This window comes from Cottoperca gobio, chromosome 19 (genome assembly GCF_900634415.1).
Source record: "Cottoperca gobio chromosome 19, fCotGob3.1, whole genome shotgun sequence".
NCBI classification, from domain to species: domain Eukaryota; kingdom Metazoa; phylum Chordata; class Actinopteri; order Perciformes; family Bovichtidae; genus Cottoperca; species Cottoperca gobio.
Genome location: NC_041373.1, coordinates 7,107,188 through 7,133,694, shown reverse-complemented (window position 1 = coordinate 7,133,694; position 26,507 = coordinate 7,107,188). Strand labels below are relative to the sequence as shown.

At 40.4% G+C, this 26,507-nt stretch overlaps 1 protein-coding gene across 5 annotated transcripts in view; it reads left to right on the top strand.

Moving 5' to 3' along the window:
- The window catches only part of LOC115024459 (ankyrin-3-like), a 110,627-nt gene extending 92,243 nt beyond the window's left edge, over positions 1-18,384 (top strand). For all 5 annotated transcript variants that reach the window (XM_029456021.1, XM_029456020.1, XM_029456019.1 and 2 more), the window contains 10 exons: positions 707-781; positions 2,518-2,649; positions 2,864-3,007; positions 8,474-9,209; positions 9,849-10,041; positions 10,382-10,465; positions 14,422-14,505; positions 14,866-15,093; positions 16,423-16,494; positions 16,834-18,384. In XM_029456021.1, the coding sequence (XP_029311881.1) occupies positions 707-781; positions 2,518-2,649; positions 2,864-3,007; positions 8,474-9,209; positions 9,849-10,041; positions 10,382-10,465; positions 14,422-14,505; positions 14,866-15,093; positions 16,423-16,470 (1,724 nt within the window). In that variant the 3' untranslated portion in view covers positions 16,471-16,494; positions 16,834-18,384. The remainder of the gene's footprint in view (positions 1-706; positions 782-2,517; positions 2,650-2,863; positions 3,008-8,473; positions 9,210-9,848; positions 10,042-10,381; positions 10,466-14,421; positions 14,506-14,865; positions 15,094-16,422; positions 16,495-16,833) is intronic.
- Positions 18,385-26,507: the final 8,123 nt, after the last annotated feature.

Genomic DNA, 26,507 nt, shown 5'->3' with positions numbered 1-26,507 from the left:
TACTCTTATTATCCAACACATAACCCCATGTAAAACCAAAACATATTTTTACCCTTTGGCTTTTGTATGAAATTAAATATAACGTGTTAATTCTTTCTGCGTTACTGGTAGCCAGATTTCTCTTCACCTTTGGACAGAGCCATGCTAGCTAGCTGTTCCCCCCATTTCCAGTATTTACGCTAAATTAAGCAGACTGCTGTCTGGCTCCAGCTTCGTATTGAACAGTGAGAGTGAGTGGTATCGACCTCCTCATCTAATTCTCAGCATGAAAGTGAATTATATTTCCCAAAATGTCCCAAAACTATTTCTATAGCAGGCACTTATTATCCAAACTGAATAATTGAGGAGCGTCTGGCCAGAAAAACTATTTTTTTCTTTCAGAGGTGAGACCTGGGACGGTGAGCTAAAGTTAGTCTTTATGTTTGTTAGGTTCGACAACACTACAGGGTTTAATATCACATCAGAAAATTGCTAAAAAACAAAAACTCAATAACTATGAATTTAGGAGGTTAAACCACATTAATGTCTACAGTCGGAAACAGACAAACTTTCAGTTCACAATCCATTGATCCCCTCTGCAGCCATTTTGTAGGAGCCATTTTGTGTGTCTCTTACTGAGAACCACATTTTTATTAATTTGGGGATTGTTGTCATAATATCACATGTTGATTGTTTGTGTCCTGCCCTTCCATGCTTCCTCGCACAGGCCCTCAGAGTCCCTGTGAGAGAACAGACCTCCGCATGGCAATAGTAGCCGACCACCTCGGACTCAGCTGGACTGGTGAGTTTACACACAAACCACTTTATTAGATATGATAACCGTCTTGCCTTAAAGAGGAGTTAACGTGTGAATTTTAAAGAACACACATGTATGAATGAATGAGCTGGACCGAACCCAGCTCTCCAACCATTAGTTTTACAGTGTTTGTTGCCATCTGGTGGACATATAGTATACAAACGTCTTAACTCAGCAGTACTGCAGTGGCATTTACAGGCACATACATCATCGTCACAACACATGATGCAGCATGAAAGTACGGAAAAACTCAGATTTTTTTCAATTGAAATTTGAAAATGTAAACATCCGTACCTCGTGATGAGACGCATGAGTTAATGGGCTGAAAGATATATACACAGTATTATTATGTATTATTAATTTTATAAGCAAAAAGGTTGTATAACAGTGTCTGTTCTTCCATGTCATGTATCTTTGAGTTTGAAAGTGTAAGAGCAACAGTAAAATCATTTCATGTATTGTGTTTGAGCAGCTAAGGGTGTGGTCTCTGCAGTTTGCTCCAAGCCTGACCACCTGCACTGCAGCACTGCCCCACGCCTGCCTGCATGTGTGTGTGTGTGTGTGTGAGTGGGCGTCACCGCATGTGTGCGCAGTTGTTGTGTGTACACGGGCGTCATTTGAAGTGCGTGTGAGTGTGAATGAGTGAGTGAGTAGAATCTGATCCATATTTAATGTGTGTTCCTGTTGCAGAGCTGCAGTGAACGATCTGCTGAACATTATGTTCTTGTGGTATCAAATTTATAGCCCGTATGCTTGTCAGTACAAGCAGCATTTCACTCCTTCATTAGCTTTTGGAACAGTGTTTGGCAGTTGTAATTATTTATAGTATTGACACAAATCATTGAGAAATTTCTTCATCCAAGAACAATATGTCCATCCCCTCTGTTTCATAAGATCCGTTAGGGGAATTTTAATTGCTGCAAACCTGAAATCTAATTTAAATGTCTCGCTCTCCATATATCTCTTCCAGCTACTTATCTTTGACGTTTTTCTGAATTTCCACTCACATTAATCTGTGTAAACCCATGTGGCAGCAATTTGTTTACACCACATATGATGCGTCAGGCAGAAGCTCATCATCAGATAAATGACTCTTTTTTTAAGTTTTGGAATTCGTGGAGGCATTTTTTGTGCTTTCAGTCTCTTTTGCAAGGTTGGGTGTTGTTTTGTGATCCTGTCAGACACCGACTACATCACTGTGCCTCATTGTCAGTGCAGACATTTTTATATTTTTATTATTTTCGGCTTGGTTTGTTTGCCTATTTGTCAACAGGATTACTGAAAAACCACTTGTCAGATTTCCGTGAAAGGGTGTAGCATGGGCCAAGGAAAAACCCATAAAATGTTCAAGCGGATTACTTTACCGAATCATGGGGCGGACACACAAATGATGTTTAACTTCTTTTGACAAACACTGTAAGATAGGACATTTGTGCTATGTTAATGTGGTGTCGGAATATTTTGAATTATGAGAAATGAAATACAACACATCTTCTATTTAGCGTCCATGTTGTTTCCACATTACGACTTAAAGCTCATGAACACACCAAAATTGGAAGAACGACTTCCCAACTCGGAAAATGGGACGATCCGAGGAGCAGGAGAATGCACCGTTATCCTGACGTTAATGCAAGGCCGACCAGTTGATCAACAAAGGACTACATCTTTATGGTTTTACTTTCTAATGAAAATCTTTTTTTGTGGTGTTTGTGCCATTACAGAGCTGGCCAGGGAGATGGAGTTCTCTGTGGAAGAGATCAACTTTGTCAGAGTGGAGAACCCCAATTCCCTGACAGCACAGAGCTTCATGCTCTTAAAAAAATGGGTGCACAGGGACGGTAAAAATGCCACAAGTAAGCAGTGTGTGTTTGTGCGTGCGTGCAATATTATTTATGTGTGACGGAGAGAAAAGCAGATTGCCATTTTAGGTTTTCTCGTATATGAGAATAAATATTTCAGTTGCTAGTTTATGAAAACAATGAATGAATACAACTGACAATATCCAGGCTTTGTGGTATTGAATAGAACATGACTGTAAATGCATTTTCATGTTTCTCTCCTCTCTAGCGGACGCTTTAACTGCGGTGCTGACTAAGATCAATCGGTTGGATATTGTGACTTTGCTGGAAGGGCCCATATTTGACTACGGTAACATTTCAGGCACACGCTGCTTTGCCGATGATAACGCAGTATTCCCGGATCAGTCCGATGGTAAAGTGTAGCCCACCCTAGCTGAACTATCAGTCTATCTCTCAGTCTATCCCTTCACCCTTCTTCACCTCCTCTCTCAGCCAGATAGTCTGACCGGACTGTGTAATCAAATACTAGAACCAATCAGGCTTGACCAAACAATTGAAAGTAATTAGAGCTGAACCAAAATGACTTAATGCTCCAGCAGGTTCATTGAGCTCATACCAGTTAATGGACCATCAGGTAGTAATAGCATTAGAGTCCTTATTGAGCAGTCACCCCAGTCAGCTTGTTAGTTTTCCAACACTGGGTAGTGCATTTAATTTAAAGCACTCAGTCATTGGAACGTTAATGGCAAGTGATAGATTTCTGGGTGATTATTAATATATTTCCCTATAACAATCTGTACCATTTTGGGTGCAGGAGACTTCTTAGTATGTATGTTGTAAACTGTTCAAAAGCATGAACCTGAAGCAAATGTAAGCAGCTAATGAACTGGTGTCTCGCTTCCATCTGATAAATGTGTTGATAATCCTGTTGAATCACATTTTTCAGAATTTTTAGGGCACCGGTTCATGATTTGGTTTAACAATAGTTATGTTTATGTTTTCTCAATTTCTGTCGTATGCTATTAGAAAATACATAAAAACATAATTATAATGACCAATTTATAATAATGGGATCGTTGCTTTAATTAAGCAGCATGGCAAGTCTTTCTCTCTTTCTAACTTTCTCTCTCCTCTTAAATGAAAATTAAATGTGGCAGCTACTAGTATTCTCTGATTCTAACACAATGAGAGACATTTCAGAACGCTGACGACAATGTGCCTTTTGTTACAGAGAGATGATTATAAAATATGCAGCAATTAGCCTTTTTATCACTCTGGAAATTAGGCGCATTAACAATTTTCTTATGATCCTTTATATACAAATGCCCAACACAGGAAGTAGTGTTTTATTAAGCATGTGCAGCAGGTGTGTTTATTGTCATTGCTTAAAAGAGAGTATTGCACTCCTCCAACATTGTGACAATAGACCGTTTCAAAACACTTTTTCTTTTTTAAAGGATATAAATCAATGCTGGAATATCGTCTTTGTTATTCCCTGCATTCTTCTTCACTGTCAATAACTGGAGCCTACATTACCCACAATGCAACCTGTCTACACTCCACAAAATGACATCTACTCAGTTTTGGAAGCTGGAGGTGGTGGAGTACATTTTCTCAAGTACAGTACTTAAGTATAATGTTGAGTTAATTGTACTTTACTTGAGTATTTCTATTTTCCAGTACTTTATACTGACCGCTATAGTTACTATTTACTTTACAGATTAATATTTAACCTACAAAAACAGTGTATAACTTACCTTCAAACAGCTCCACCATGACCAACTACAACATTGAAATGCTTATTGAATGTTAATGCATCAGTAGTAATAATCACATCATTTAATATATAACAATATGTTAATGACAGGGACCACCCTGCTGCATGATTACTAACTAACTTATTTTTTATTTTTTATTACTTCCACCATTGCATCAACTGTGTTTGACATTTTATCCAACCAGCATATAACTGAACATTTTTCCATTTGTGTTCCTTTGTTTGCCAATGAAACAAGGAAATAAAGAGCCTCAAATCTAATGTGCTCTGATCAGCCGTCAGTAGACTCACCCTCAGTGTTAGCCCGGCACTCTTTGAGACAAACTTCTGAAATGGGTCTCATTGCCAAATTTGTCTAATTAGGTTTCTGAAAGTCATCTTAAAACAACGATCAGTGTTACTGTTGCTTTAATAACAGTGGATCTTTTTGCAAAGATGATTTAGAATGAAACCAACATTTAATATATTAAAATCAACAAAATGCATGGCTATGGCTTTTTGTGAGAGGCTGCCTGCTCTGATGTTGTTGGCTTACAACAATACACTTCTAACACTCTTCAAACGGGTGCAGCCTTTTCAACACATGATGCACGAGTGTTGTCGCAGAGCCCATGATGATGCATGGATGTGTGCTCTGTCCCAGATGATGCTCACAGATGGGTTGAAAATGAAACGCCTTTTTTCAAAGTGTACAGTGTATAATTATGCTGCTGTGTTACTGCTGTTAGCTGTACTGTACCTGTCATCTCCTGGGTTCTTCCGAGCCTCCCAACCTCTTCGCTCCACTGTAGCTTCTCCTGCTTTGAGACCAGCAGACTGCCCGCCACCTCCTCCTCCCTCCTCTTCTTCTGCTTCTGAGTGACTAACTTCTTCAGCAATCTCACTTGTCAGAGCTAAGCACCACTAACAAGCTAATTCCCACCAATGGCTTCCTTTTGCTAACTTCAGCAGCTTCTGGATCCAATCGTAGCTTCTAACTGGATGACATCTACGGCTAACTAGCAGGCTTTAGCATTAGCATATCCCCAACCATATTTCCCTTTAAATACAACTATATACTTTGATGAGGACAACAAGGTCATTTTAATATCATTTTATGGGAATGTGAGGGTTTTGACATTCATATAAATTACACACATAGTATTACAATGTGTTTTAAATGGCAGGTTTTACTAATGCTGAGCAGGTTTTCAGTCTGTAGTGTGTTAAAAGAGTTCTCCAGTTGCACTGCTATGACGTTGAGGCAATTTATCAGACTGAATTAAGTAAACAAAAAAAAGAAATCAGTGGAGAGAAACACTTGATTTATGAATTTGTTGTTGTTGTACAATGTTGTATTTACAAAAACACTCACGATAGATACTAAGTGCTGAACAGAAGATGTTAACGATTGTCACACAATACAATGCACAAAGGAAACATAGGAGCTCCTTACAGCTGCAAACAATTTGAATATATTTAGGTGAAACATCTTGGAGAATCTTTCTTTTTTATTATTAGTATTAAATCATCTATTTGTAAAGTTTAATAATTGGCAGTGGCATTTGAAAAGTATTAAGTTACATATTATATATAACTGTTAGTACAAAATACAATATATATAGTATATACTGTATATAATTAGTATGTATGGAATTAGGACACGGCAGCTGTTTGGAGGCTCGCCAAAACTGTCTGAGAGAGTGTTTGATTGCTCTGGGGAAATTTAGTCTAATGCCCTCAGTATTTATAAAATCCTGGCTATGATCCAGACGTTCAGCATTCCTTGTTCACATCCTACTTCTGAGTCCCTCTATGAAAATGATTTTGACCTGTCCTCAACAAAGCCAGCATATTAATTTGTCCCATTATATTTACTCTACTTCTAAAACATGCTTCCGCTTTTCACTAAGAAGCTTATTCCTGCTTATCAACCGAGAGATAAGCAATCCCATGACTCTGGTGTGCAATACGTTTGCTTCTGCAGCTTCTAAAACATTAAGTCTTCATCACTCACAAATTCACTTCACCGTCATATGCTGTCTGTCTTTTCACTCAAGTCTTGTCTAAATGTCTGCTTTTTGTTTTGTTTTGTCTCTTTTGTGAATTGTGATAATTGCAATAGCTCCCAAATTTCTTAGGTGTCCTACGTTCCCCTTGTGTCCTCAAACGTCTCACCCTGTCGCTCCTCCTCCTCCCTCCTATACCTCCGTCTCCTCTTCCTCTCCTCCCTCTCATTCCAGCCGTATCTCCCCTTTCTCTTTCCCCTCCCCTCCTGTTGTCCCTTCTACCTCCTCTGTCTTTCTCTTCCCGTCTCCCCCTGCCACACCTCCCGTTTACGTCATGCCTGTCGCTCCTGTTCTCACTCACTTCCTAGCCCCGTCTTACTCCCCGCCTCTCCCCTCCCCCCCCAACATCCCTTTTAGCTGCTCCTCGTTCTTCTCTCCTCCTCCGTTTATTCCTCGTCACTTTCCTGCCTCTGTCCTCTCTCTGTCCTTGTCTCCTCCCTCTTCCTGCATTTCTCCTCATGCTCTTTCCTCTCTTCTACTTCTTCCCTCTGCTCCCCCCTCTGCTCCCTCCTTTCCTACTCCTCCTCCCCTGCCACTTTCTCCTCTTTATATCCCCCTTCTTCCTCCTTTTCCCTCTCCTTCCTCGTGTCCTCCCCCCTCTCCCTATCTATTATGTGCCTCCTCTCCTCCTCCACTTCCTCCCACTTCTACACCTCTTCCCTTCTCTTCCCCTTCACCCTTTCCCCTTCCTTCTCCCCCACATCATTGTTCCCCTTCTGCTCCCCTAAATCATCACTCTCCTTCTCCCCCTTTACTTCCCCCCTCCCCTCTACCCTCTCCCCTTCCTCCTGGCGTCCCTTCTTACTTCAGGCGAGATCGTTCTGTTCCTGAAGTTTACATTTAGATGCCTATCTGTTGCTCTGCTCCTCTCTGCCTTTGGGTGAAATCAACACAACTTACTTACCTGAATTCTACTTTTAGCTTTTGCTCATACTCTGACATTAACATGATTATTGAGATGATGAGCTGAAGTCAGGCTTGTTTGAGGTAAAGTGCTTTTCCAAAAGGCGTGGCTGACTTAAGTGCCAGTTTCCTGTTCCCGAGGAACGTTTTGACATTAGTGTGACTGAATGTTCATGTAAAATTGATATAATTGCAGTACATGTGAAGTTTCTATCTTACATTTTATATTCTCTCTTTGGTACTTTGGTTTCTCTGTTTCCATCTTGTGATTTGATCATGTGTCTACTCTGTAATGCTGGTCCAGAAGTCACATTGGTGCCTCCATGTGTTTGTTGAAGAAGGAGAATCCTTAAAGCAGCATTCATTATTTTTTGGGGGCAACTTGGGAGCTTCTAAACACAACAAAGCAGTCCAACGAATACAGGGTAACATCATCATTCAGTTTTGCTTTTAGCTCATGAAAATGAGGTTGACTAGTGTCTGCAGGACAAAAAGCTAAGAGAAAAAATAAGTCAACATGATGCTTGTTTTCATTGAAGTGGTGATAAACCCACTGTGCGCTCGATACCCCGCACCAAACAGCAGACAGATAAAGTTAAAGTTCAAAAATAGCAGTGAATTAATTAATGTACACTACCTGCCCATCAGCAAACTACAGGCAGACAAAGCTAGCAACTAGCTGGCGAACTTAGTGCAGCATTTAGCAGGGAAAGAGCCGGATATCTCAGGAGGGTGGATACTAAATACAGAGCTGAAAGAAGAATGACTAGTGGACTTGCATTCATCAGGTGGACACAAATATGACTCCAAATGAATGATAATGTTACTCTGTGTTTGCTTGATGTGTAAATAGCCAACTGTTTGCTAGCAAGTTCACTATACCAGCTTTATAAGGTGATAATATGTTAATGTTGTGTTTATAGCTGCTGCCCCCAAGTGGCCCAAAGAATTCAGTTAATGCAACGTGTGTTAGAGGTTCACCTGTGTGACTTCTGAACAAATGTTACCCTTAGATGTTACAAGTGTTTCTCATTTCATCACCTCCACCACTCTACCCCCCATTCCCCCCTCCTTTCCTCCCCTGTTTTTGTCTTTCCCTCCCTCTTCAATCCCTTCACCCTTTAATCCTTTACTCCTGCCATCCACCCAGGATACCACAATATAGATCTGGAGCTGCAAACCCCCTCAGACCTGAACTACCAGCCCCCCACCCCGCTTCGCTCAGACGACTTCTTTAGCGAGGGCGATGCTAGTGCAGACTCCCCTAGCAAGATCATGCTTACTAGACCTAGTGACCTCTCTCTCACTCAGACCACCAGTACTTCCAGCAGTGACCACTTCACAGTCGCCACAGGCCCCACTTCAAATGCCCCTCAGCCCCCCATCGTTGGGGCAGAAGATACAGCCTTGACCACTGGAGAAAGAGAGACGTCTAAGGAAGAGAACACAGGGCTGGTTTATTATGAGAGGCCAGATAATGACAGACGAGCAGTAGAGCAATCAGGAAATGGAACAGACGGGCGTGGTGAGGCCTTAGAGAAAGAACTGAAGGCAGGGCAAGGCCATGTTTTGGAGCGTCAGGGAGAGGATGCTGCCTCAGACACTCGTCATGGAAATGGAAGGCATGAAAAACAAGAAGAAGTTGAAGAAGAAGAAGAAGAGGAGGAGATGACCCCAGAGAGGCTGCAGAGTCTGCTGGATGATATAAAGCAGGAGGGAGGCTTGGAGGACGAGGAGATGACAGAGGAGAGGATGAATGCTATTCTCGAGCAACTGCAACAAGCAGAGAAAGACATGTGTTCAGTTCCAGGCTGGAGAAATGAGACGTCCGGCGCAAACGTAGAGTCTGCAGCTCTTGGCCAAAGCCCCAACACCGAGGAGGGCAGGTAGGATTTGTTTTTATTCTGTTTACAGATTAAAGATACAATTTGTATTTATTTTTTTAACCTGGAGTAAAAGACTCATTGAGATTAAAAAATATATTTTTCAAGAGTGTCCTGGCCAAGACAGGAAGCAGCATAAATACCACGATAAGATAAGTCAAGAAAAGATCAGATAAACCTTTATGGCTGACCAGCGGAGAAATTCTGTTGTTGCTGCAGCACGAAGACAGAAATAAAGAATAATAATAATAATAATAAAAAATTTTGGAGGCGCCTTTCAAGACACCCAAGGACACCGTACAAAATACAGAAGATAAACAATGAGTGGGAGAACAGACAAACATAATAACATAAAATAAAATGCAACTATCTAAGAGCAATTGCAGAAAACAAGTGACTAGTGTGACTAATGATGCAGATATCTGTGTAAACATATCAACATAATACAATGGTAAATTATGATATAGTATTAGAATTGTTTTTAATTAAAATTAATCAATTATAATATGGTATAGTATGGGTATGATATAGTATAAAATAGTAACGTGTATTATAGTAAAGTAAACTCCAAGGTTTTCTGTCAGTCCAGGAGTTTTGTGGTAGCCTCTCAATGGATCTCCTCACTACATGTCACCCTCGCAGCCCCGACAGTCTGGCTGATTCATTGGAGCAGCCCCCGGCTCGGACCCACAGACAGAACGGAGGTCACATTGACGCAGCCAGGGAAGGAAAGGAAAAGGAGGCCAAGAGGACGGTATCTCAGGAGGACAGCAGCACAGCGGGACCAAGCCAAGGACGGCAGGAGGGAGGTGAAAGGTCCCAGCACAAAGTCCAGGTGAGAGTCGCTCTTCCAGATGGGGGGGGGGGGGGGTGTCAGCTAACAATTTTGTATTTATTCACTTTTTTGTGTTTTCTTGAAATGTATGCACCAACTTACGCACACATTGTGGCGTCTGTGGGCCTTGAAAAGATCTTAAAATGTGTTTTTCTATGTGCTGTTGTATAAATTGTTTGAAATAGTTAAGACCAGCCCAGGAATGTAAACCTATATACTTCATTTTAGTGGCAGAATTGGTCCAATATTTCATTTGAACTTTCCAAAAATGTCATAAATTGAAGACACACACACACACTTGGTTATTATTGTAACAATGCTACTGGGCTGCCTTCGTCAGGGGAGTGTTAGAGCTGACGAGTCCAGCTCCGACGAGGAGACCACTGTCACCACCAGGGTGTACCGCAGACGAGTCATACTCAAGGTGTGTAAGTCCTGCTGTGTGGACAGCTCAGGCAGAGTGAACCTGCATAAAGCTTTGAGACTCTGTGCTAGTGTGTGAAGAAGACTATGTCATAGAGATAGAAAGAAACAGAAGAAGCTGTGCTGGTGTGTTTTATAGAGTGAAATTAGGAGAGTGGGAGTGTATTTGTGTGCCGCTATAGTGTTTGTAAGATAGAATAAGTGATTGACAGGGACTAAATAATAAAGTGGGTTTCCATCCGACTGTTAATCCAAGTTTTTAATTTGCACAAAATAATTGGAGAACTAAAATAAAGAAGTCGAAATATCACAAAACATTTTTTACACTTTAGCGGATTAGGAGAGTTTGTATGAAGTGCAAAAGACACAGACTTAGTGAAACAAATCATGACGTACATGAAGCTTTCGTACCACAAGAGAAGAAACAGCGGCAGTCAAACTAAACTAACGACATACAAGAGACTGTAACGTCTGAAAAATGTCCAGAAATATCAGAAAAATATTAGTCAAATGTCCAAAACATTTCCCCAAAATATACAGAAGGTTTTGGAGAAATGTCTAAAACATTTTCCAAAATAATATAAGTAAAATATTAAAATAATAATAATATTTGCAAAATGTTTAGACAATGTATGAAAAATATTGGTAAAATAAATACCTGATACAAAAATAAATGCTACATTTTTATCAGGTCTTCCGTAATTTGAGTTTTTTTAGAGGAATTAGCACCATGTCATTGTCATTAGCGCCTTGAGATTAACTTTTAGCTTTATAAATACAATTTATTATCGTCTGGATTTGCCCAAACTCCTAATATTTACATAACGGTAACGGCTGGAAATGTGCATCAATTTGCATTTTCTCTGGATGGAAACTTGACTATAGTTGCATAAGAGTGTGTGTGAGTGTGTGTGTGTGTGTGTGTGTGTGTGTGTGTGTGTGTGTGTGTGTGTGTGTGTGTGTGTGTGTGTATGTGTGTGTGTGTGTTTAGCCTTGCTACAGCATGAAGTGCTGCTTGTAGGTGTGAGCCACTACACCACCAGCTTTTTGGTGTTTGGAGTTGCTACCTGGTTGGTGTGCTGTGTGTTTGGCTCATATATAAGTGTAATACTATGTGTAAGCATAATGCTGAGGCTTGATTTCCACAGGAGCAGAACATCTGTAAAAGTATGTCCATGTGTCTGATCAAATGTGTCTGATCAAAATGTCCTCGAGCAAACCCTCTTAGATGTTTGCTCACTCTTAATTCTAACTGGATCATCTAGATCAGTGATTTTCAACCTTTTTTGAGCCGCGGCACATTTTTTACACTTACAAAATTCTGGGGCACACCACCAACCAAAATGACACTCTAACACAGTACATACAATACATATAGTTAATAATATAGTTTCTAAATGTATTTATACTCACTTAGTGTGAAACCTGGGCCTGTTTCGATGAACACAAAATGGATATCCTGGCAGGAATGGTAGAAAGACACACACGAAGCTCTTCCTCAACAGCTCTCAGTCTCTCTCTGTTTTTCGTTTTTATCGCAGTCAAGCTTGAGAAGCTCAGCTCACATAGATATGTGGTTGAAAACGGGAGCAATGTCAAAATAGCTTTGTTGGCCAGAATGGGGAACTCCTTGGCAACAGATAACCAAAAACTGTCCAAAGGAAGATCAGCAAAGTTTAGCTTTAAACCACGATCTTGTTTCAGTTCAATGAGTTCCTCTTGCTCCTTTAAAGTCATGTCCTTTCCAGCAACGGATGCTGAGCTGTATGGGTCCCTAACCCAGTCAAGGCATTCTGTGAAGGCTGAAGAGAAATAAAATGACAACTTCTCCTCGAGAGTTTTTAAATGTGTGCCAATCACCTCGCACATTACAGCAGTGTTGCCATCATGACGTTTCTCGGTGAGCGGGAACATCTCAAGATTGCCACGCTGCACATGTTGTTGCCAGAGCTGCACCTTTAAACGGAATCCGTTCATTTTATCAGTGCTTGTAAGCAGGTTTTCATTTCGGCCTTGCATCCGTGTGTTCAGTTCATTCAGATGATGAAATATATCAGCCAGGTATGCCAGCTTTGCACACCACTCATCACTTGCAAGCAGCTTTGAGTAATCGGACCTCTCGTTTGTCAGAAATACTTTAAGTTCCTCTCGCAGCTCATACACACGGGCCAGCACTTTGCCGCGCGACAGCCACCGGACCTCCGTGTGGAGCAATAAGACCTTATGTTCCGCTCCCATTTCCTCACACAAAGACGCAAATAAGCGACATTTCAAAGGTCGCGTCTTCACAAAGTTCACTATGCGCACAACATCATCCAACACAGGAGCTAGATCTGCTGGTAAGGTCTTTGCAACGAGGGCCTCACGGTGCAAAAAACAGTGCGTAACAATAACATCTGGGTTTCTTTCTTTGACCCTACTTACGAAGCCTTTGATGCGCCCGACCATGGCTGCGGCTCCATCAGTGCAGACACCTGTGCAGTTTTCCCACGTAAGCCCGCTTTTGTCAAGATATTCCGACGTGACCCAAAATATTTCCTCTCCTGTTGATTTTTCTGGCAGTGCCTTGCAAAATAGGAAGTTTTCTCTAATGGTTTCTCCATCCACAAAACGCACGTTGGCCAAGAGCTGACAATGTCCACTAATATCCGTCGACTCATCAAGTTGCAAGGCAAATTTCTTACTGATGCGCATCTTTTCCAAAACAACAGTTTCAAAACAACAGTTTCATTTGGATTTGGATTTCATTTGGATTTACTTTCACCGGGAATGCGACAGCATTCCCGGTGAAAGTAAATCCAAATGAAAGATAGCTTTCGCTGTATTGCCTCGAGCTCACCGTCTTGTCTTTTTTCTTTTGACCACTCATACTTGGGCCTTCATCTGTGTCAGAATTTTGTCCAGGGCCCTGTTCGGCATTTGCATTTTCCCTTCTCAAAAACTTCTCCATCACTGTCACTTGCTCGTCTTGCTGAGATCCCAAACTTTCACGTGTTGTGCAGCACTAACTCTATTGTCTTTACAGGCATTTATCGCCCTCTGCTGCCACCCACTGAAATAGAAGAGTATTACATTATCTGTTACACTTTATTACAGCACAGACACCCGACAATGGTTAATTAGGTGATATTAGATAATTTCCCGCGGCACACCTGACGATCTCTCACGGCACACCAGTGTGTCGCAGCACACTGGTTGAAAATCACTGATCTAGATGCTTACATTTCAATGTACAAAACAAATGTTCTTATGAAAAATGTTACTTATGAACTGCAACAATTATTTCCATTCATTCATAACTAATCTGACAAATATGTTCTCGATTAACTGATCAATCGCTTGGTCTATAAAATGTCAGAAGATGGTCTTGATGTCTTGTTTTTTTGACAAACCGTCCAAAACCCAAAGATATCTAGTAAATAATTGTAGAAGACGAATGAAACCAGGATATATTGACAAATAAGAAGCTGGTAACTCAGAATTTCTTTTTTAAAACTCGAACTGATAGGATTAATTAATCTTCCCTCTAATATACAGACGATCTGTCTCTGTGTGAATGGAGGCCTCATTGTTAAACTGACAATGTGATACATTTGTGTGGCTTTTATTGTGAAATGAGGAAATTCTTTCTTGCACATGACATGAGTTTAAAGGAAAAACTATCAGTTGTAAAATAATAAAACTGATTTTAATTAATTAAGAGAATTTGTTATAATGAAACTGCACTTTCAGAGCCTTTACGAACTTGAACCTTGAGTAGCTTTGCAGTATTCAATTCTTTCTATGTTTTAACAGTGAGAAACGCATCGGCTGTGGCAGACGTCTGTCTATGTTCTCTATATTCTAAATAACCAGATGACAATCTAAAAGATAACCTCTCACACCTCCACCCTTCCGTCCTTCCCATCTCTAACCTCTCCACCCACCTTTCACTCGTCCTTTAACGCTTCACCCCAGGGAGAGGAGGCCAAAAACATTCCTGGAGAGTCTGTGACGGAGGAGCAGTTCACAGATGAAGACGGGAATCTGGTCACCAGAAAAGTAACCGACCTCACCCTCCTCCATAACCTGTCGCATCTTCATCCTACAGCTTACACATAGACACACACACACACACACACACACACACACACACACACACACACACACACACACACACACACACACACACACACACAAGCCCTAGTAACATTTCAAAGGTGAAAAATGTAGCTTGTAGTTTAACATAAACCTGCGTCACTGGATGGACACACTCTTCCACACAATAACACATAAAGTGCATCACATGGCCTCTCATACACCTATACACACACAAACATCTCCTCACCCTCCTTTCCATTATTTCTCCTCACAAAATGCTTTCCTGCTTTCCTCCCCCCATAATACTTCTGCACCCTACAGGTGATCAGAAAGGTGGTGCGCCGTGTGGTCAACACGGAGGAAAGGAGGGAAAGTGAAGGCGTATCTCCTACAGAAGAAGGAGCTGGTGGTGGTGGTATCGGTGGTGGTGTAGCGCCAGGTGGTGCAGGCGCTGCTTCCTCAGCAGGAGCCAAAGGGGGGAAGGGCAAGAAGAGGGGAAAGCGCTCCCGACAGGGCAACAAGGCTGAGAAGTCTGGAGAGAAAACTGAGGTTGGGGTTAAAAACCAACCACCGAACTTAGAACTGAGTTATCCCGGCCCACTTGTACCTGCATGAAGCTGTGATTGTATGTAAATACTGAGCACTCAGAGTGATGTGAAAGAATCAGTCACAATCAAGAGCTGGAGTAAACTAGTGGTAGCTACAAGCTCGCTTAGCTAAACCTTGCTCTGGAGCAACGTTTTGCCAGGATGAGTCTACACCTTGATTTCTTCTCAGATAGCTACTACATCAAATTAGGAGACGATGGCGCCTAAACTTTAGACTACACCTTGAACACTAACCAGTCATAGCCTGCGTTCTTTCACAAACTGTATGTCAAGCTAAGGTGACCAGGCAGGAGGGGCCTTAGACGGACTTCCCAATCAACAATAGTGTGTTTTTATTAGATGGAACTGCTGGAAATTCAGAAACAAAGTCAAAATATTGCAGAAAAATGCTTTTTTATACTTGGCTGAGATGTAAAAATTGGTGTATCTTTAAAAGCAAAAAGTGCAAAGAAACTCAATCATGATGAAAAGTGTGAGTGACTGTAACGTTTCTCAAACAAACAAACAAACGTTTCCATCATGCTTTCACCGTTGGTTTCGTTTGACTGGCACTCTTTTAATTACGCCATCTTGTCGAGCACTCTTCTTCTTCAATGGTTTAATGGAACTCAGCTGAAGAATTAGCGCCACCAGCTGTCTAACTCGATGAACCAACTCCTAATATTCACATAACGACATAACGACAAACGCACATTTGTTTGAATTCTCTTTTGATGATTTTCTGGAAATGCAGTTTGGATGTAAAGGTTATAGACAATATTTAACTGCACATGTGTAGGGTCGGGGCTCTTATTGTAAAGTCTGATCTCAGCATTAATCTGAGCTGTTTGCAGTTTGTTGAGTGCCGTGTAATGGAGTAGCAGGGTCATGACAATGGCCTGTATACATGTGTGCAGTGGTTGTGCTGTGTGTGTTTCCTCTGTACTGCAGTGTGTCAGTAGAACTCAGTGTTACACCAGCGCTGCCTGTTGGTTGGTGTTGAGAACTACTAATATTACGTGTTTTAACTTCTATAGAAACATAATGTTTTTCTCTCTTTTAACATGTGTTGATGCATGTGTGATTCCAAAGTAGTAATTTTAACATCCCTTTTCTCTCCTTAAACTCGACTCTCTTGCAGCATGCTGCCTGTGATCTCCTCAACAGTAGTTGAGCTCAACTGTGCTTCATTAACACACACGGGTCATATTTAGTCTGAGCACAACACTAACTTCTGTTTTCTGTGTTTGCTCTCTTTTCACAAACCTCACCGCTTTCTCCCCCCGCCAAGCCGGGAGACAGCAGCAACAAGAAACAAGGGAAGAAGAGTCAGTCATAACAGTAGAGCGCCCAACTAAAGCAGGTAAGAGGCTAATAACTTTAATGTGACTTTATCTATTCATGAAGTCAATAAATATCAATCTGTAAATTCAGAAAAGTCGAATGCTTCACAATTTCTTTTAATGACACAGTATTTTTTTCTGAAGTTGCTTATTTTGTCAAAATATTGCAAAGTATTTTTAATTTGTTTGACATTTTTGTTTGGAAATGAAATGAAATGAAATGTTCAATCAATCGAAAAATCCAAAGGTAGACCAACTAATCGATCTCCTTTTTAACAGATCTAATCACATCTGTTATTGAATAACTTCAGTATAGAACATTAGATTTTAATGTAAGTTTGTAATCTTTCCGCCTCCAGGTCCACTGATGTCCGACACCACACACACGCCCTGGGAGGAAAGACAAGACTGGAAGCCTCGTCAATCGGCCAAAAACGTGTCTGAAGCTTTCACTTACAACGCATGGTTTTCAGCAAGACAACAAGCAAAACAAGTTACTTTTCTTTGATTTCGCATGAGCATGTCACCAAAACTCACTCACTGTTGGAAACAACTCGGAAAAGGACACGCATGGACGTGAGCTGGAGCTTTCCTACATTATCTTCAACGAATGAAAGGCGTCTGTGACCAAAGATGGCACAAGCGCAAGGAAAAGTAAACGCTGACAGATAATGAAGACGTGTGATTCACTCTCTCCCAGACACTTGCCTTATATGGTCTATTTTTTCCTCCTGGACCCGCAGTATTGGGGTGTACCATGTGGTTCTTTTTTTTTTTTTTAAATGAAATATAATAGTAAATGGGTGATTTTTGTTGTATATAAATGACACTGTATAAAATCCCAAAAAAAAAAAAATCAGTAGCTTCACAGATTGTTTATGCACTGATTTGAGTTGACGAAGCTTTGCAGAGTCGGTGCATTTGTATTGAGAGGTCGACATAGTTTGAGCAGCCTTGAGAGTGCGACCTGACATGCTCTTCCCAAATACATATAAAAAGGAACAAAAAAAAGCTGTATGTAATTGAGAAACGAATCGAAGAAAAAATAACTGCTTGATTTTAAACAAAAGGACGTTTCTTTAAAGCCAACAGCTACTTCCGCTCTGTCTGTGGAACATTATTTGTCTTCAGAGAAATAATATTTTGCTGCATGTGACGTCACTTTATTTTTAACGCTTTCCTTTTATTTTCCTCCTAATTCAAATACACTGTAATATAATTAGAGAGATGGTACTTCTGTCTTTGTGAGCACTCATAATAACCCAAACATCTGTCATCTATAACTGTTCTTATTTTATTTGAAATGAAAACACACGCACACTCCAGACAGCAAAGCTTCAGGAAGGTACTGACGATGTCCCCGAGTGTAACCTGCAGACCGGCTTATTGTGCTATCTCCTAACTGCTTGCTTGTGTGTGTGTGTGTGTGTGTGTGTGTGTGTGTGTGTGTGTGTGTGTGTGTGTGTGTGTGTGTGTGTGTGTGTGTGAGAAACATCAAATACAAATGTCTATGTGTAAGCCCATCATGCATACTAGACGTGCAAGTTTAAGCTTTTAGGTCTGCTGTGATTTTAAAAAGGGGACTTTTATTTTGGCGGTTTGATGACTTTTATCTTTATTTAACAGGTTGTATTTACATGAGAACAGAGAATCTCATTTTTTTAGCCCCATTATCCAATTTGTATTAACGGCTAAATCACAGTATTGATCACACATTGTTAAAAATCTGATCTTTTATTTCTGTGTAATTACAGTTTTTCTTTCTGTCTTGTCTTTTTTTCATTCAAAACCACCCTATGCATCCATTGTTGATGATACATCTGGTACCAACATGTATGACAAACCAACAGCCTACACTGGATGATCCAAGTAATTATTTAAGCAGAAAAATAAATTGTGTTTAAACTGATGGTCTGTGAGTTTATGTTTTTGTTATGTTTTGCAATTTCATGGTTTCAATCGAGACACACCTCAACTTCAAGCTTCAAGCAGTTTCACAATAAAAGCCTTAGATTCATCATTGGCAGTGGTGGAGGAAGTATTCAAATCCTTTCTCTAAGTAAAAATACTAATACCACACTGTAAAATAATGTACTTTACTCTAAAGATGTCCGCTGTGACTTATACTATCATTAGACTAATATTACTCATCATGTAAAAGCAGAATGTTGCTGTTGTAGTTGAGGTGGATGATTATGTCAGCTCTGCTTGTATATACTGTTGGGTAGTTTACAAACCATCATATTTTCAGGGTGTCTGCGGGGTCTTAAAAAGTATTAAAAGTTGATAAATCAATGTAGCGTCAGTTAACATAGACCTTTTTATAGCATGCTATACCATCCATCCATCCATCCATCGTCCACCGCTTATCCGGGATCGGGTCGCGGGGGCAGCAGCTCCAGTAAGGAACCCCAATCTTCCCTTATCCGGGCCACATCCTCCAGCTCCGACTGGGGGATCCTGAGGCGTTCCCAGGCCAGTGAGGAGATATAATCTCTCCACCGAGTCCTGGGTCTTCCCCGGGGTCTCCTCCCAGCTGGACGTGCCTGGAACACCTCCCTAGGGAGGCGCCCAGGTGGCATCCTTACTAGATGCCCGAACCACCTCAACTGGCTCCTTTCAACGTAAAGGAGCAGCGGCTCTACTCCGAGTCTCTCACGGATGGCTGAGCTTCTCACCCTATCTCTAAGGGAGACGCCAGTCACCCGTCTGAGAAAACCCATTTCGGCCGCTTGTACCCGTGATCTCGTTCTTTCGGTCATGACCCAGCCTTCATGACCATAGGTGAGGGTAGGAACGAAGATCGACCGGTATATTGAGAGCTTTGCCTTCTGGCTCAGCTCTCTTTTCGTCACAACGGTGCGGTAAAGTGACTGTAATACCGCCCCCGCTGCGCCGATTCTCCGGCCAATCTCTCGCTCCATTGTCCCCTCACTCGCGAACATGACTTTTGAATTACTTTTTCGACATAATATGACTTTAAAACATTTTATATATAGACATGTACTATAGTTTTTTGTTCCCCATATAATACTATATTATGAAATCTTTATGACTTTCTGACATACTATGAGTTTTTCATGATTTTCTTTCGACTTGATATACTATGACACTTTTGACATACTAAAGTATGACTTTAAAAAAAAATTTTTTATGACATACTATACTATGATTTTATATGATTATAATATGACTTTTTTGATATTTATATGCCCAACAATACTTTGACTTTTCTTTCGATATACTATACTATGACTTTTTATTACATCTTTGGCATTGTGTTCAAGTTTCGCACAAATGTCCACTTGGACACAAGGATGAACTGATTAGAATTTGGTGGTCAAAGGTCAAAGTTACTGTGACCTCAAAAATCACGTTATTGGCCACAATCTAAACAATGAATTTGCTAATTATTATAATTATAATTTCGACATCCTGTACTAGTGACTTTTTTTTCAAACCAGACTATACTATGACTTATTTTGCGACATTTTATACTGTGGCTTTTTTTAATATACTATACTATGACATTTTGTCAAAATACTATGAATTTGTTTTCCGACAGTCAAATGCTTTGACATTTTTAAACATACTATACTATGAATATTGTTTTAAACAAACTATATTATGAATATTGTTTTAAACATACTATACTATGAATATTGTTTTAAACATACTATATTATGAATATTGTTTTAAACATACTATACTATGAATATCCGCCAACAACTCACTTTTCACATTGACAGGTGCTCTTTTATTACATAAACTAACCGCTTATGCTATTGATCTAATTTATGTGCACGTTTCAGTGTTTACTGTCTACTTTGCGCATTCACATTCTCTCCTTCGCTCCGTTTTGAGAAGGGCGGGGCTTCGCAGCTGACACACACACGTGCGCACACCCTTTTCTTTTTACAGACCGAAGCAATAAATCAATAAAATAATCGAAAGATTAATCGATAATGAAAACAAACCTGTCAATCATAGGTTATAAGTGTATAATCTACTACAAAGATCTATATTTCCACCCAAAAGTATAAATCACTGCTTTTCTGAAGTATGTTTCACACAAATCCACCTGTAACAGCAGTATTCAGTTTGTAAACTACATATTTTAATAAAGATTTTATGCCACCGATGTACTGTCAAGGGCTCTTTATGGTCAGGAGGAGCAGTAACTGTCGTCAGGCAGCTTTAGAGAAAGCCAAGACTCAACACATTTACATTATTAATTTGAACAGTGATGGCTTCAGTTTCCTGTAATTACATGGATCACAATCAGGCTACCGAACAATCCATGAAGAGAAACCTGAGCATTGTCCAGAAAAAACACTTTTACTGTGTTTAATTATTATTATTATTATTATTATTATTATTATTATTATTATTATTATTATTATTATTATTATTATTATTATATTAATTATATTATCACTGCTGTTTTCATTTTTAATACTTTGGTATGTTCCAAAGTATCAAGGTTCACACAGTAACATGCAATTGTTGCCCTTCTAAAATAATTAATAGAAGATTACACGATTAATAAAGCAATACTTTAATAGTGTTTAAACTGTATAAATACTACTCAGAATTACACAAGACATAAATGTTAATAAAGATGCCATATTGCTGTACCTGACTGATTGTGCCCGCCTACTGGCTGCTTCAAGCTTCATCACTTGGTACTCTTCCTCACAGCTTCTCCTCAGGCCGGGCTACTAGAAGCTCCTGTGGCCCAAACAGCCGCAACACTCTCCTGCTAACCTTCGCTTCTCTCCTCGCACATGTGAACCTCCCTGTCCGTTTCTCCCTCCTTCCCTCCGTTCTGACTTGTAGCTGCAGTGTTTGTCCGGTGATCTACCTCCGCTGACTGTTAACACTCTTCTGTCCTCTCACAGTGCGCTCTCTGTGAGCCCCTTCTCCCTCTTCAGTGTCCCTCCCTCTCACACTGCCCTTGACAGACTCTCTGTCTTTTGCTGAGTGTGGGTTTGTGAATTAGGAATTATATAAAAAAGCAGGGCCTGTGAACGCTTTTGAGAAACTGGAACGTGGTATTTTGTTTTGTCTGTTTACAATTTACAATGGTGAGCATGTCTGCACACCTCGCAGCTACAGATCAAGATGTAGACACAAAAGATGCACAATTTATATCATCTGTTGGTCTACTTACTCTCTCCTATAATCTCTCTCTCAATTAAGTTTTCAATTTCAAAATCAGATTTTTTTGTATTGGCATTAGTTTTGTGGAACTAAGTTGTTTGAGGTTTACATTTGAAGTATTAAGAACAAATGATTACACTACATATTAGCTATACTGTAGTACATTGCTTTCGCTATATTATATTTGCTTTTATATGTTTTTTGTCTGTTTTTATCATCTGAGCTGACATGGCAAAGTTTATGAAAGAAAAGGAGTTGCAAACAAATGACTGGAATATAAAAAAGGCATGTATGAAGGTAATGAAAATATATATGACAAATATTAGATTAAAAGTATCTCTGTCCTGCTAATCACATGTACGCACGTGCGTCATGTGTCATGGAAATAGAACGTAGATCCTCTGACCCTGCCGAACATTCTGATTTATCACTTTGCACTTGGACTTGGACACGATTGGACCTTTTGCAAAACCAAACTTTTGAAAGCGAACTTTTGGAGTTTTAAACCGCTGGAGAATCTACAGGAAAACAGATCTTGTTGGTAAACAAAACTTCTGCATCCCTGAACTGTTGGAAAGGCCCTTGGTCGTCCACTGGTCGGAGAGGAACACCTGCTGCTGTTGGGAGTCGCCCGTTTGGACTTCAACCGTGCAGGTAAGACCACTTTTTGATTTATATGTTGTTATTTAACTTATTTATGATTCATTGATTCAACCCTGGAACATCCTTAACAAGTTGTATTGGTATATACATTAGTGTAACTGTTATAATGTTAAGCTGGACAGCTGTTAGGCCTGTTGGAAAACTGATTTGGTGACAACAGACTCATTCGACGATTTCTCCGTGTAAAATGATTATTTTATTTAACAGAATGTCTAACATTTCCCGGGACATGTGTAGAATGTATGAACAATTAGTGTAGTGACGTTAAACGCTGTTTTTTGGTTTGAGAGCATCAAATCTTCGAAATTTGACATCGAAATGACTGAAACAAAATGGCGATTGGGCCTAATTTCATAAAATGCCATAAATATGTGTTAAATGTGCACCATGGTAACGATGGAACTATAAGGAGCGGACGTCAAGACGCACAAGCAGTGCGCTTGTTTTGATTGTTGAAGCTTTAACCTATTGATGCAGAAACCTCTAACTACTCCTCTCAGCCTCACATTTTATCATATTAACATTAACTTGTTTTCAGATATTCCTCACTATACACCAACGGATTAAAGTAGTTGTTTTTATCTACGTGTCTGGTAGTTGCACTCTCCACCGTGATTGTTTGTGTAACTCTCTCCCCATTGCCCCTATCGCTCTCGTGCTTAGTTTTTATTCTAAAAATGTCTTTGTGTCTCTAAGGGCTGGAATCTGAATCCAGATTCATAGAAATGTTGAACAGAGCCGTTCATAAAAGCTCCTCCTCTCGTCGTCCAATAATTATGAAGCGTCATTCACTTTATTGCAGCTTATGATAAAAATGTTTTTATTAATTAATTAATTATTATATAAATTATTAGGTTTTTTTTAGATTTTATTTTATTATTATTGTCACTGTTGTGTTTTCTCTGTTCAGCAATTCTAAAGAATAGATCAGAAAGTCCAACTCTTCAACTACATATTAAATATATTTGTAATATGTAAAGTATAAAAAATGTTTCCACGGTTCACATTAACAGTTCAAATGAACACATGGAGTGCAGTTGTTAATGGCTATGCTGTAGTTTTTTCAAACTTTAACTTTGTTGTTAATATAATTTCCCTTCAGGTGCCATGATCGACCTCATCGGACGTCCTTCAGAAGACGGCCTCCCTGAAGTCATCGGGGTGGTCAACTACGATGAGGGTGAGGCAGGTGAGTATGTGATTGGTGTTGCAGGTGAAGGTGAGCTCCTTCCCCCGCTTTTCTCTGACGATGAAGATGGAGAAAGACATCCACCAATCGAGAGTGAGGAAGAGGAGGAAGAAGACTCTGAAGACACCGAAGACTCTGAAGACTCTGAAGATTTCATCAACTTCTCTGACGGTGTCAGCGAAGACTCTGGGTACGAATCCATGTGGGAGGATGAAGAGGATGAAGAGGACTTTGAAGACGATGATGCTGCTGACATCCCATTTCACTACCCACTCATCCAGCAGCTCCAACCTCCACATTTCTGGCATGGATGGCAACAAGTGGATCCCCCTGTTCCCCCTGGTGTTCCTTCCTTGGGTCCTTGTTGTGATCCTCAGCAGTTGATACCTGCTCAGCATCCAGAGCGTCCTGAAGATGGTCTACTCTCAGTCTCTCAAAGGTCCGAAGAGTCTGCTCCCTCCACTTCAGGCTTCATCTCCATCACAAAGAGGAGTCGGGAAGAGAGCGACACGGAGCAGGCAGGTGTGAAGAGGCAGAAGTGGAATTGTGAGGACAACCATGAGGATTCAGCACCCTCAACTTCAGGCCTCAGCTTCCCCACACACGGAAGATACTTCACAGTTCCTTTGGATTACCTGCGATGGACTGATGACAGTGACTCCGATTAGGACCGACAGCCCTGATCACAGCAGGATTGGAAAACCTTTGCGTCTGGCGAGGCAATTCAATCCTCAGGTTGCCTTTTCGTCCGGCGAGGCAATTCAACCCTCAGGTAGCCTTTGCATCTGGCGAGGCAATTCAACCCTCAGGTAGCCTTTGCGTCTGGCGAGGCAATTCAATTCTCAGGTAGCCTTTGCGTCTGGCGAGGCAATTCAATTCTCAGGTAGCCTTTGCGTCTGGCGAAGCAATTCAAACCTCAGGTAGCCTTTGCATCTGGCGAGGCAATTCAACCCTCAGGTAGCCTTTGCGTCTGGCGAGGCAATTCAATTCTCAGGTAGCCTTTGCGTCTGGCGAGGCAATTCAATTCTCAGGTAGCCTTTGCGTCTGGCGAGGCAATTCAAACCTCACGTAGCCTCTGTGTCTGGCGAGGCAATTCAAACCTCAGGTAGCCTTTGCGTCTGGCGAGGCTCACACAACCCTTGGAGGTGTCTTGCACCAGGGCATTTTGAACATATTTGGTGGCAGCTCATGCGTCTGGCGGGGTTCGCGATCACTTAGGTAGCATCTTGCGCTACGGTTTTTATTCTTGTTTTAATAGTAACGTATAGGACTCTTAAATTGATTGTATTTATGTATCACTTTGATCCAAAGCATTTACAATGTGCCTCTCATTCACACACACACTAAGGGCTCAACGTTTACATGCAAGGCACTGGGAGCAATGTGAGGTTCACTGTCTTGCCTGAGGTTACTTGTTGTTCAATTGATTATTTTAAATGTAAGCTGTAGATCCTTATACCAGAGGTAAATTAATAATTAATTACAACATTAACAAAAAACTCCTGCAAATGCATATAATATTGAAGGGATTATTAATCTTACTCATTGTTATGCTGTTATGTTATTTTCTTTATGAGGTGTAGGTGGCCATAGCAGACAAAGGTAAGTCATTACTAAGTTGTGTCCTGTTTTTTTAGTTAGGTGTAGGTGGCTGTGACAGACAGAGGTAAAGTAATATTTACAAACATCAAGAACATTCTCAAGTGGATCTCATCACTTTAAAAAACAATTATTCCATGAGACTCAACATCCAGGATCTCCTTGACGACAGAGAAGATGACTCCGGACCAGATGAGAAGGATGGATGAATACAGGAGCAGCCGGAGACCGGTGGTCTCTTTTCCTCTCATCCAGTAATAGGAGTTGAAGTAAGTAATCCTCTCACCAAGACTACAACTGTACCAGTAGTGACATGCAAAGGTGCAAAGGTTGTATAATTGTGTCCAACATTAATCATGACTTGTTTTTCTGTTTCACAGGGCAGGACTCCTCTGGCAGCTGAGAGTGGACGTCAACTAAGCAAAGGTACCAGCACCACGTCTGACCCACTCTCCAAACCCTACAGTACTCGCTTCCAAACACCCAGCACTGTCTGAAGATCCAGTGAGGACAGTGACGACCCCCCCCCCCCCGACCACCGCTACCACCTTCTTCCCCCACCAGCCAATAGATGAGGACCAGCCCCAGCCCGACCAGCACAGAGGACGTTTTTAACATGTGCTTCTTCTGTGCTGGTGGGTTTGGGAAGCTCCTCACACACACAGGAAGCTGTCATCACCTCTTCTCTCTTCATGTTTAATATATATTTATATTAATCTATATAATGTAATGTATGACATCTTAAATGAAATAAATATTGTGCAAATGATGATTTTGTGTTTTCTGATATTCATTTCACTCAACGGGCAATATTGTTAAAAGTGTAATTTTAACTGTTGTATTATTATTATTATTATTTTATTAATATTAATACTAATATTGTTATAACTGTTGTTGTTCATTTCAATAATTTGGTAAGTTTCATAGTATCAAGGTTCAATGTTAATATATTGTAATGGAGCAGCACAGGGTTCACAGTAACATGCAGTTGTTTGCCCTTTATGAGACATCAGAACAAAACAAAACAACAAATATATTTTACAGGAAAGAATCTAATAATGTCCAGATAATAATGTAGCATTTCAATATCAGACATAATCCCATTAGTTTAAAATGAGTCAGTCTCGACTTTAAAGGTTTCAAGATAAAGAAAGGAAAATGACTTTAAAACATAACAAATTAATAGAAGATTACACGATTGATAAAGCAATACTTTAATAGTGTTTAAACTGTTTAAATACTACTCAGAATTACACAAGACATACATGATAATGAAGATGCCATATTGCTTTACCTGACTGATTGTGCCCGCCTGCTGGCTGCTTCAAGCTTCATCACTTGGTACTCTTCCTCACAGCTTCTCCTCAGGCCGGGCTACCAGAAGCTCAAGACACAAATTCCAACATTTACACAAATTAA